Source organism: Xenia sp. Carnegie-2017, unplaced genomic scaffold (assembly GCF_021976095.1).
Source record: "Xenia sp. Carnegie-2017 unplaced genomic scaffold, XeniaSp_v1 HiC_scaffold_1, whole genome shotgun sequence".
NCBI lineage: Eukaryota > Metazoa > Cnidaria > Anthozoa > Malacalcyonacea > Xeniidae > Xenia > Xenia sp. Carnegie-2017.
The window spans coordinates 595,222-607,321 of NW_025813402.1; the positions used below are offsets into that span (position 1 = coordinate 595,222).

Below are 12,100 nucleotides of genomic sequence, written 5' to 3' on the forward strand. Positions count from 1 at the left end.
TAAAAATGGGACATTATCAAAGTTCACGTATGACGTCATCATTAGTCATTTAATTGTTAATTACTATGACACCATTCCTGTCCTTTAAAATCAAAAATATAATGACCCTGTTAACATTGACAATATTTATCTGCAAGAATTGAAACAAGAAAATGACATGAAGTAATGGGTGTAAAAATTAAAAAGCCAAACAAAGTTAAAAAATTTTGTTTAGATAATTTCATAGAAGCACTATTGCTAATGCGCAGTTAATATACACGACGAGTTTTTTTAAAACAGACATGTTTCGACATCTCATGATGCCATCTTCAGTATAAGTGAAATAATAAATAATACAAGGTTTATATAAAAGTAATATGATACATAAATTACAACAATAATAAGGAAATAAGATAAATTAATGGAGGGCGTCCAAGCGTATTATAAACTAAATATTGTATTGAATTTAAAAACTTGAACATTGAGGTCAGGGTTAGTTTTGTTAATGTGGAGTGCTTCTTTGATTTTAAGGGAGAATGAGGTTTCGCCAGTGTCGATGATTTTGAAACAAGAGGGTGAATATTTGGTTTTGCACGAGTGAGATTTAAGGTGTCGGTAGATATGAGAGTTTTTGTCTGTTGTGGTATGTTCCCTGATTCTGGTGGATAAATGACGCGAAGTTTCGCCAATGTATCGGGAATTACATCCCGCGCAACTGAATTCATATACCACCATAGATTTAATTGAATCAGGGATTGGGTCTTTGAATGAGAAAAGGTTTTTGATTTTGAATGATGTGAAAATTAGTCGAATGTCAATATCTGTACAGAAGCGTTTCATAATGTTTGTAAGTCTGCGTTGTGTGTGTCGTGAGTAATGTCCGATGTATGGTAGTTTGAAGTATAGAGTTGTTATTTTGGAATTTTCATTTGTGTTGGTTGTGATCGTCGTGTCAGGAGTTTCGGTGTCTAGGTTGAGGTTGTTGCTTTGTTTATTGTCGATATCGTTTTACGGTTCTGTTAATAAAGTTAAGTGGGAAAGAGTTTCGTAAAAGAGTGGATGTGATGTTTTTTTATGTCTCGTTAAAAGCCATTGTTTGTATTGTTAAGTTTGTATGCTCTGTCGATTAGTGTGCGATGAATTGGCACATTACAAGTCGATTGTTGACTCAAACCTTCACTTTACCCACAGATTTTTAACCTTAATCATTACTGACCAAGAGCTTAGCAATCTACTTTTGTGTTTATTTTGTCAGTTCTTCTCATTATGTCAGATACATGCCAATCAAGGTTAGGGGTTGAAATGTACTTGTAAATCCTATTGCCATGACTTTGCATTCATGCAAGAAATTTGTTGATTTCAAATGATAAATTTAAGCTATAAATTTCTATCATTGATTATCATTGTTATCTGTTCAGCCAAAGGTTGTCACAGATATGGATGAAGCAGACTTTGCAAAGGAACTGGAAAAACTTGAATGTCAAAATGCAGAAGTTGATGGTGATGACGATAATCCTGATGATGAAGAAAAACAAGATGAAGCATAAATGATTGTGGTTTGTTTTAAAACTTGCTGTGTTTTATTTTTATCATACACTACCTGCAGTTGCCTTGAACAATAATTTGTTTAACTTCAAACTCCATTCAAACCCTATACATTACAAACACAATTATTTTCTATTGACGATCCGAAATAGATATTTCATTGTCAGTATTTCGCGAGGCAGTTTTTGAAGGTCCCCTGTTCGGGTTAAACTGCAGCTCTGAATTTGTAGTTTGTGATGAATAGGACATTTGTCATCGTGAAACTATTGTAAATGCCAAGTCGTTGAAATGAAAGCATATTTAGAAAAGAGATTATTAAATTAAATATTGCTAACAATTTCCTACGAGCGAAAACTTTCCTTGAACTTTTTAATCATAATTGATCCAAGATTCAAAATATCTTATCAAAATTGGTTATGAATTATGACTGTCGATGCTATAGTTTGTCTGTCGCTTTCCATTGTCTGACCCTGAGTTTAAATTTCATGTTAACTTAATCTCGACGTTCACCTTTGCCGTTTATCAGAACTTATACAGTCAGTGAAGTTCGTTGAAAATTTCTAATACTCCTTTCTAACTTTATATATCATCAAATGAAATCGAGAATATTTCAAACGCGGAAGTGTATCATGACGTTAACTGTATTAAAAAGTACAAAAGCTCACAAAACAATAGTTTCTCCATTCGCAATGTCGACATAATCATAAAGCATTTGTAAACAATTGTAACATAAAGGAAATTTGTAGCATTTGTAACATAAAGGAAAATATGGCTAGTTTTATGAAACAATGATGTATCGTATCGTATCGCACATGTATTTCGTTTCGTACATTTAAGCCTCCTTTGAGAGATGTTTTCTTCACCAAAGTCAAGATGTTAATGAAACAATGATGTATCATATCGCCTATGTTTTTCGTTTCGTTGCCCGAGTCGAAAAATCAAAAAGTTATCATTCAAGGGTCCCCGCACCTTAAAGGAAACTACCTGCCTTTACTTCATTGTTATTCATTTTCCCGCCTAAAAGTCATGTGACTAAATAGTAATTCAAGCACTTTGTTTACGTTTGCCTTGATTGTACAAATGAATTAAACGATCAAGACGTCGTACAAAGCCTAGCGGGCTGCCCATTACGTACATATGATGTTATCATTCGTTCGACCCCATGTTAGGATTTTCATTGGTTCGATAATTCATCGAGATTTTGATTGGTAGGTTTGGGAAAACTCCTCTCTGTTGTTTGCGAAGTTTACATAACGTGCGAACGTACCGAAGAAGAGGACCACTAACACAGAGGCAAGGGATTCTTATTGTCTCAGATCTATCTCAATTTTCAAAGCGTGCAAACGAGACTTTCAACTTGATTTGTACATTTTACCTTCGTGGCTAACTTGGCTTCAGTAAAGAGGTTGGTGTGAGAGTTACGATTTACATTTACTAATTTCTGTGTCGTTTATAGCTTTCGCATTTTGCTCCACCATCGTTAAATCATCTCACTAATAATTTAAGTTTATTATTATTATACATGGTGTATCATACAGAATGTTTGAAATTTCTTGTTTATTTGCCATTGAGCTAAACTTCAATTATAATTTCCGGTTAAATTACAATGCTAATTGGGGGCTGTCGCATCAGTGCTCGCGAACAATAAACATTAATGCAATTTACCTATTGCAATTGGCAAAATTTTTTTCAGATTTTCAAACTATCTAACGCGTAATAACTGCTTAACTGCTTCAAATAGTGATATAGTTGAACTAGAAACGACAGTAAACTCTGACTTGAAAATCTTGAAAAGTGTTCGACATCAAGCAATTATAGGCTGATTACATGAGCCCGGTAAGCCAGGACTCAGTCAAGCATTACATGATTTTGGTAGATAAAAACGATTCAATACTTATGATCAGATTTATCTTCTCGAGCAATTTCACAATATTCTGATTTAATAACTATACGCATAACATTTAAAAATGAAAACAACCAATTTGGCTTAATTTGAGAATTAAAACAGGAATGACTTGTGGTGCTTAACAAACAGTTGTAATTTTTAACCTTGAAGTTTTGGCTAATTTCAATCCCTCGAAATTATTTAACGTGCTGCATCAGGAGAAATTGTACTTTTGCATATTACAAATTTTTTGCGATTGGGATTATTGTGATCACAATTATCCCAATCGCAAAATTTTGTGCTAACTCAATAACTCAATTGTGATCACAATCAACTTCCAACAACTTAACAAAAAGTCATATGATGTGTGTAAATCACTATGAATATATTACATGTATTGCATAATTATCACTTCAGGACCTAAAGCAACCGAAGGCTTACTATAAACAGTTAAATTCGACAAATTAAGTTCGACGTTTAAATCGACGTCGAGCCACGTCGTACTTTGTCGTACCAAATATGAATTAGGTTTGGCTCATGAAAAGCACGACGTTTGAACCGTGCCTAAGCAAAAATCGGTGATCTTTTCTTGTTGCTTTTTCAAGTCAATAAAGACGAGTTAAGACGACAGTTCTTTTGAATGCAAAGGTTCAGGAGTCTTCTGCATCTGAAAATTTCCAAAAACTGACGTTGTTCGACAACTTGTGGCAAAGAACAAACTAAGAGATTGTGAAAATTTGAATTGTACCAGTAATAATTATAACATTGCAAAAGCTATCATTGGCTAAAGCACTATGTCTCACAAAATTGGACGAAATTACGCTTGTCGTTGTGGAAGGTTTCTTGTTAAAAATTTGTTGCTTTTCGTTGTGGACTGTGTTTCTACGTTCATTAAATCTGAAAATAAAGTTCTTTATGTGCATTTCAAACAAACACATACTGATGTTAAATAAGCAAATAATTATGTAATTTTGTGTTAAGATGGCTTTTGCTAACACGCAGTCGTCCTATAACATAACATCATGACTTTCCGTCATAAACCTTACATATGCTCAGTACAACTAAAGTGTAATGTGCCAAATGGTAGTTCCAAAACCATGGCAAAAGTTATCGTTGTTTGAAACATCCTGTTTAGAAGGCTGCTGTAGATACAAATCAATAGCAATCAGACAATACAAGAAAAATTACTATTTGCCCTGATTATAACTGAAGGTTGATTACTGTCATACAAAATGAAATTGTTTTATTTCACGAGTCTTTGAAATTGAACTATTACAAACATCGAGTTATTTCATGAAACACAAAGTCGAATTCAGTGAAGCATGCATGTTCCCATGTATTAGATGATTCAGACAAATATTGTTGATAAAATTAAATAGAAAAGTATCCAGTATTTTGACACGACAAAAGCTGCAGTGAGAAGCAACTACAACTTATGCTTGACCGAAGTCTATGCAAGCATCTTTGCCAACTTTTGCAAAGCCTATCGCACATTGAACATCAGCATTTGCTTCATTCAAATGCAACTAAATAACTTTATTTTCAGATTATATAGACGTAGATACGCTACCATAAACAAAAAGCAACAAAATTTTAGCTCAAAAGTTTACTTTGTCGTGATGTTGTTGACAAAACCTTCCGCATACGGCATAAGTAACCGGTAATTCTTTCTCAATGTATCGATCGACTTTGGGAGAAATTTGTGAGACATAGTGAATATATTTTCAATGCGCTTGCCTGTCAGCTTTTCGTTAGTGACTGAAGACAGATTTTGCAATAATACTAAGTTTTACTAACCATCTTGTAAAATCCAAGTCGATACAATCTTTCAGTTTATACTTCGACTTGACGCCGTTGGATGTTGAACAACGTCACCTTTTAGTCTAACGACGATATTACTGCTAAAATAAAGCAGTCTTTTCTAAAATTTTAGAGGCAGAATGCTCCTGAACGTCCGTACTTGATTTCTGAAAAGAAGGAGTGTCTTCAGTTGTGTCAACTGACTTTGAAAGGCGAAAAGAAACAGCACAATATAGACTTTGCATTGTCGTCCACAAATACAAAATTTCGCTTGCATGTCGTGCAACTTGAGACCACAATGCGCGCTTCGAGTTACCTGAGCTGGTGGTTGTCTATTGGCCGATTGTTATGCATGAATTTAATTGGTTGTCACAGGCCAATAAGCTTCTTTTTTCGGTTTTCACGCCAGGTTTTTATTGGAGGGATTCTACACAATAAAACTGGTGTGAAGAATTAAATCCGCTCATTCAGAAGCTGATTCTTCTTGCTTGAACATGAGGTAAGTCGCTTTGAATGTTTCTATTTTTTAAAAGAGAAATTCTATTTATTGTTTTTTAATTTGCACAAATGTATTTTTGAAAAAATTTTGCTAAATGTTACAATATTTGTTCAGAATTTTATTACTATTTTATTAAAAAAACTTTTCTATTTCATTACATATTTGTTTTACAATTTTCACTTTTTTATTTTTTTATTTTTCTTTATTTTATTTTTTTTATTTTTTTTTATTTTTATTTTTTAATATTTTTGGTTTAATTTAAAATTATTTTAATTCGTGTTGGTAATTTCCTTAGATTTATTCTCTTTTACACGCATAATGCTTGTGGTGAGCCGTGCAGTTTTCAATACCAATGACTAACGCATGCGCATTAGTGTAAAAGCGATTCTTCACCATTGATCTTAGTATAGGCTGGATTACGCATTGAATCGACATGTAGATGTCAACATTGAACTCCATCTCAAATTCGAAAGGGAAAACAATTTCTTTGAAACACAAAGTTGTTCTGAATACGGTGAAGTTTTATTCACTGTAAATTAAATACAAACTAAATGAGTTGAAACGCAGTTCATCTCGAAATTAGTTCGAAATTTGATGCAATCAACTGCTTGAACTATCATCTTCAGAATGGAAAATGGCGACTTAAATATTGTTAAGCCCTTAAAAAAATGGTGTTGACAACTTGCTCATCGTTTTAGTATGTTTTTACGGTACTAAAGAACCTTTACGGTAAGTGTTTCAAACTTTAAAACATTGACTTACATCTACAGTTCAAATTCACTCATCCCATTCAAACGATCAAACAAATTTTTTTTGATATGTTAAGAATGAATAGTCCTTTTATGCGAATCTTTTGTAAAATCTTTTGCTTTATTATCTTCATTCATTTAAGTTCTATTCATCCAGTGTTGTACATCATAATTTTTGTATAAATAAGAACGCACATTTTGCATTATTCCTTTCCCAATACACTTGTAATTACAGACATTGTAATTTGTATGTCAATGCAGTACATCAACATGACCTTATCATTCTACGTTACAATGCATTTTACACTTGACCCAGTTTTGGTTAGGTTGTCTTCTGTTGTATTAGAAATATGTTACTTTAGCTCTTCCAGTAAAGATGTGTTGTTTTGTTAGTACACCATAGAAATTCCATTATACGACCCTTAAAATATTTATATGTACACACATACTGTAAGCAATGTTTAAAATATTTCAATTTCTTAAAATGTTAATAACACAGTTTTAGTTTTGTACATGATAATCAAAGCAAGGTAGCACAGCAGTTATGGAAGGTTATACTGCCTTTGAATGACCCATCTATAAGAACTTTTTGTATATAATAGCAGAGTAAAACATGTTTTCATTTGGTGGTTCATTACCGTTGTGTTTTTGCAGTTGTATTTGAGTCTAATAAAAAACTAACTTGGCATTCAAAATCATTATGCATGGCTGATCTTGTTTAGTCAGTGCTGTTGTACATAGTTTTCAACATTTTAACTTAATGTCATTCTTTTTGACTCTGATTAAAGTGCCATAGTTCACTGCATTTAATTTATTTAAAATTATTAAATTTTTTATTTTAAGAATGCTTTGCCAAACTGCAGCATTCTTCTATCATCAGGATAGGAAAATTTGTCTGATCAGAATCACAGAAAGGCTTAAAGTCTCAAATATTAATGTCATTGTTTGACTAGTTTTATATTAAATGTGTCATCCAGTCCTATATTAGATCAGTGGTTTTTTACACATTCTTGTTAAAGAGCCTTGATGTCGTTAACACAGGACTTCTGGTTCTTAAACAAAATTTAAACATTCTTTTAGATAAGTAGTTCAATTTGTTAACTTCTGTTTCGTTTAAAAATGTTTGAAAGATTTTCAGACTAACTTTGATAACATGTTCATTCACATTTATAGTCCACAACACGTTGACAGATGTCTTGCTGTGAAACAAGAAAAAATGAGAGTCCCCCATTGGCCATGTCAAGAAACAGTGGCTGCTGCAGAAGTCAATGATAAATCAATTAGGAACTGGATAAATGAACAATTGTAATTTATATAGTCAATCAATTTTATCTATTTTATTTGTTGTACCAAGAACATGTTGTATATATTTATGTATTGAATGAAAAGAGAATGCCCAACATTTTACTTCTCAACCTTTTAAAAAGTTTTTATGGTTCAAAGACAAGTTTGTTCCTACATTGCTCTATTGGTAACAGTGTCTAAGAGTTTTCTGTGAAATGCAGAATTTAGACATTCCTACATTCCTATAATTGAATGGCACACAGCTGAAGGTTGATTGAGTTGTCGAGAGAAAGGATAACAATGAGCTACTGAGGATCACAAGCATCCTAAGTTAGACCACAAGACTATCAGCGTCACTGAGTTGTCAAGAGAAAGAATAACAATGTGCTACTGAGTATTACCAGCATCCTAAGTTAGACCACAAGACTATCAGCGTCACTGAGTTGTCGAGAGAAAGGATAACAATGTGCTACTGAGGATCACCAGCATCCTAAGTTAGACCACAAGACTATCAGCCTCACTGAGTTGTCGAGAGAAGGGATAACAATGTGGTACTGAGGATCACCAGCATCCTAAGTTAGACAACAAGACTATCAGCGTCACTGAGTTGTCAAGAGAAAGGATAACAATGTGCTACTGAGAATCACCAGCATCCTTAGTTAGACCACAAGACTATCAGCGTCACTGAGTTGTCAAGAGAAAGGATAACAATGTGCTACTGAGAATCACCGGCATTCTAAGTTAGTCAAGCAGGTGAAATTGTCGAGTGTGGTATGGTTGGTAAGGGGGAGGGGGGGGAGAGAAATTGCTCTCGTAAGGTGACATTGCTTATCCAACGTACGTCAAACAACTATGATAATATTTTACCACTTTTGGTTCTATGAAAGAATGTTTTATACAGTGCGGTGTTTGATATTAAATGAAAACATGATCTTCGCACTTTGCTGGACAATTTAAGCAATTGTCTCATGAACCTGAAAAAATCAGGTGACTCAACGGGATTTGAACCCAAGACCTCTGCGGTACCGGTGCAGTGCTCTGACCAACTGAGCTATGAAGTCACACAGAAGAGAGCAGGTCAATTTCTTGGGCTCATGTTTTCTCGTGAAAGTGTCATATGAAAGAATTCTTTCATATGACATTCCTTTCAAATATGTCCAATAGACTCAAGTGATGTCCTTCAGATAATAGTTACCCAGTCAGACAAAGCAATTATTCCTTTCATGTCATATGAAAGAATTATTTCATATGACATTTCTTTCACATGAAAGAATTCTTTCATATGACATTCCTTTCAAATATGTCCAATAGACTCAAGTGATGTCCTTCAGATAATAGTTACCCAGTCAGACAAAGCAATTATTCCTTTCATGTCATATGAAAGAATTATTTCATATGACATTTCTTTCACATGAAAGAATTCTTTCATATGACATTCATTTCATGTCATATGAAATAATTATTTCATATGACTTTCGTTTCACGAATTCTTTCATATGACACTTGCTTAAATTGTCCAGCAAAGTGCAAAGATCATATCTTCATTTCACTTTTGGTTCTACAAAGAGAATACTGGCATATACAAGTTTATCTGAAGGATTTTTTATATAATGAATTATAGAACGTCGTGTATTTCGGTGACGTCGACATAAAAACTTGTGTTTTGTTACTGTTGGCGAAAAGAACGGAATCGTCGGAATCAGGAAGTTGTAAATTTTATTATAGTGTGTTTCATTCAGCCTTCAGACGCGCGACTAAAGCGATTGCCTAGTGTGTTTCAGCCTTAACTGTTCAATCACGTTAGTTTGATTTCGATTTATGTAAATAAAATAATAATGAACAAAAATTAAATTACATAAACTCTTTTCAGAATCATTCAACTTTTTAAATTTTCAAACATCGAATTTTTCATGCGCAATTTTTTGCATCATGGATCAGGGGCTTCTCCTATATTTACAACTATATGAATATTTCCATAATTTCGTAATGGCACGATTGAAATGAAGAATAAAGTAAAGTTATTTAAAATGCTGAATTTATCATAGGATGCTTGATACGTGTTAATCAGTAAAAGGAAAAGGTTTGATGAAATATTAGTGATATTTACACGGCAAATATCATGAGTGTGACAGAGACAAAGTTGAATATTACACTCAATTTTCTCTAAAACTCAAAGAAGCCTTAGACACACGCAAACAAAAACCAGATCTTAACAAACAAATTCCACATTTTAACATAATTTTCTAATTTCCCTAATTTCGTAATGGCACGATTGAAATGACGCATTTAACATAAATGACAACTTTTTTTAAGTTTTTTATTGCAGACATTTTTCGGTAAACTTATGCCATCTTTAGTGCGGTATAATGAAAAATCTGACAAGTTTGAAATTGTGAATGCATTGATAGAAACAGATTTATAGAAATAAATTTCAAGTAAGATAAATCCAAATACATTCGAGTGATTCGACACAAAGGTTAGCGAATGTTGGAAGAATTGGCGACTTTCGTCGTCATAGATTGATGTACACCTAAATATTGCCAAGTTCACAAACCATTTACTGGTTAAAGTAAATGGTTTGAACACGGGAGTATCGTTACATGTTTGTAAATGTAGATCGTCCAGGTTGGTATAGTCCTGAGAAGGACTATTTTTGTTGTACACGCACATCACAACATCACACCTACATCACACATAACTACTAAAAATGCTTCTCGGGGCTTCGCTTTTCCAATTTCGGCATTTTGCCATGTCCGGTTTTTTGGTCTTTCTGCAATTGGCATTCGACTGGATGAACGTGATTGGTCACGTGAACAGTTTTGCTGAGTCTCTGAGTTTCTGCAGGGCAGTGATGTATAAGGACGTCCTTTGGATTACACCAAAGTCAGTGGTAGCTGGCTTGTGACGGAGCACCTCCTCATCGAAAGCAACATTTGTTGGTAAAGTTTGCGAGTCACGTTAGCATATGTAAAATAAAGATATGAACAAAAACGATAAAAATTCAATTTTGAATCAAATGAGGATGAAAATAGAAATGAAGACGAAAATCACGAAGGACTGGAGCATGAGCAACATGACGAAAACAATTCCCACGAAGAAAACGTTCTGCAGGAGAATCTTGTTGAAGATCAAGTAGGGATGGAATCAAACGTTGACAGTTATGCTGAACTTTTTAATATCTTGCTTGAGGTTTTATATTTGCACTTTAGTGTTGAAATATATGATTTAAATCTACCATCAATTCCTGATGAATTGTAAGTGTGACTATATATGTAGAAATATTTTATTTGTAGAAATGTAGAAATGTAGAAATGTAGAAATGCACAAACTATGGAGTTAAAAATTGTTAAAATAATTATTTAGATAGAATGTACTCTATTTCGTCTGTAAAATGTATAAATTTGTGTATGTACTAATTTTAATAAAGAATCTTTCACTATTTGCCAAAAACTTACATTCGCGAGATGACGACAATTCCCCAACTTGATCTCACGTGATCTAGAGTTAAGCTTATCATTGGCTGAAATTGAAATGCATTTTTCATTTTATTCGGCGCACTTTGTGGATTTTTACATCGTGCGTTATTGCATGGATTTGTTCAGTCGTCCATAGATACAACACCGAAGGAATATGCAATGTACGTGTCGTTTCTTGGTGAGATTTGGGTGAGAGCTTTAAGACTTTTGGTTCTTCCTTTGATTGTATCCAGCTTGCTTTTGGCAGTCGCTGAATTGGAGTCAAAACAGAGCGGAAAATTGAGAAGAAGAACATTGCTGTATTATCTTATGACTACAATGTTTGGGGAGTAATTTGTTTATTTGTATTTAACCTGGAAATGTTAACGTGAAAGAACCAGAACCGAACGAAGAAAAAGTTGAACCAATACCTTCTGTGCTTGATCTTACAAGGTTTGTGCAAAATATTGATAAATTTACTGAGTTTGCGCCCTGCTTTTGCTTTTACTGCAAAAATTTTCTTATACGTATAACTTTTATTTCTATTAATAAAGGACACATGCCAGCTAGAAGACACCTTTATTTTATTGTAATGCCTATAGCGTGAAAATAAGACGTACTAAGTTTCGAAGTCGTCCGCAAAATTTTTCAAAAGATATTTAGGGTTATAATCGGTAAAAACACGATATTCGATGACCATTGCTAAAACGCCGTGAGATTGTTTAAGTCTGGGAACTGTGAAAGAGTGACGTATTAGTTGACATAAACAAGCATCGTTCTTATATCGTTCTACGACTGGCATGCAGTGCTTGCACGGCTTTCGGTAGTTTGCTATTACTGTTTTTTATTTATCAAAAATTAATGGATTCTTCTGAAGGAGAAGCCGATTATGATATTGTCATCA

General features: G+C 33.6%; 1 protein-coding gene and 2 long non-coding RNA genes across 6 annotated transcripts in view; 2 read left to right on the forward strand and 1 right to left on the reverse strand.

Moving 5' to 3' along the window:
• The window catches only part of LOC124440513 (eukaryotic translation initiation factor 2 subunit 1-like), a 150,028-nt gene extending 148,163 nt beyond the window's left edge, over window positions 1-1,865 (forward strand). For all 4 annotated transcript variants that reach the window (XR_006946675.1, XR_006946683.1, XM_046990939.1 and 1 more), the window contains one exon: window positions 1,398-1,865. Coding sequence is in view for 2 of the 4 variants with exons in the window: in XM_046990939.1 (XP_046846895.1) it covers window positions 1,398-1,526 (129 nt within the window). In the remaining 2 variants the exon portion in view is untranslated. The remainder of the gene's footprint in view (window positions 1-1,397) is intronic.
• A 1,889-nt stretch (window positions 1,866-3,754) lies between these two features.
• Window positions 3,755-5,492, reverse strand: LOC124441174. Its single transcript, XR_006946897.1, has 2 exons — window positions 5,207-5,492; window positions 3,755-4,076 (listed from the first exon to the last, which is right to left on the reverse strand). It is a non-coding gene; the product is annotated as an uncharacterized LOC124441174 (long non-coding RNA).
• A 443-nt stretch (window positions 5,493-5,935) lies between these two features.
• LOC124441061 lies at window positions 5,936-7,904 on the forward strand. Its single transcript, XR_006946859.1, has 2 exons — window positions 5,936-6,437; window positions 7,631-7,904. It is a non-coding gene; the product is annotated as an uncharacterized LOC124441061 (long non-coding RNA).
• Window positions 7,905-12,100: the final 4,196 nt, after the last annotated feature.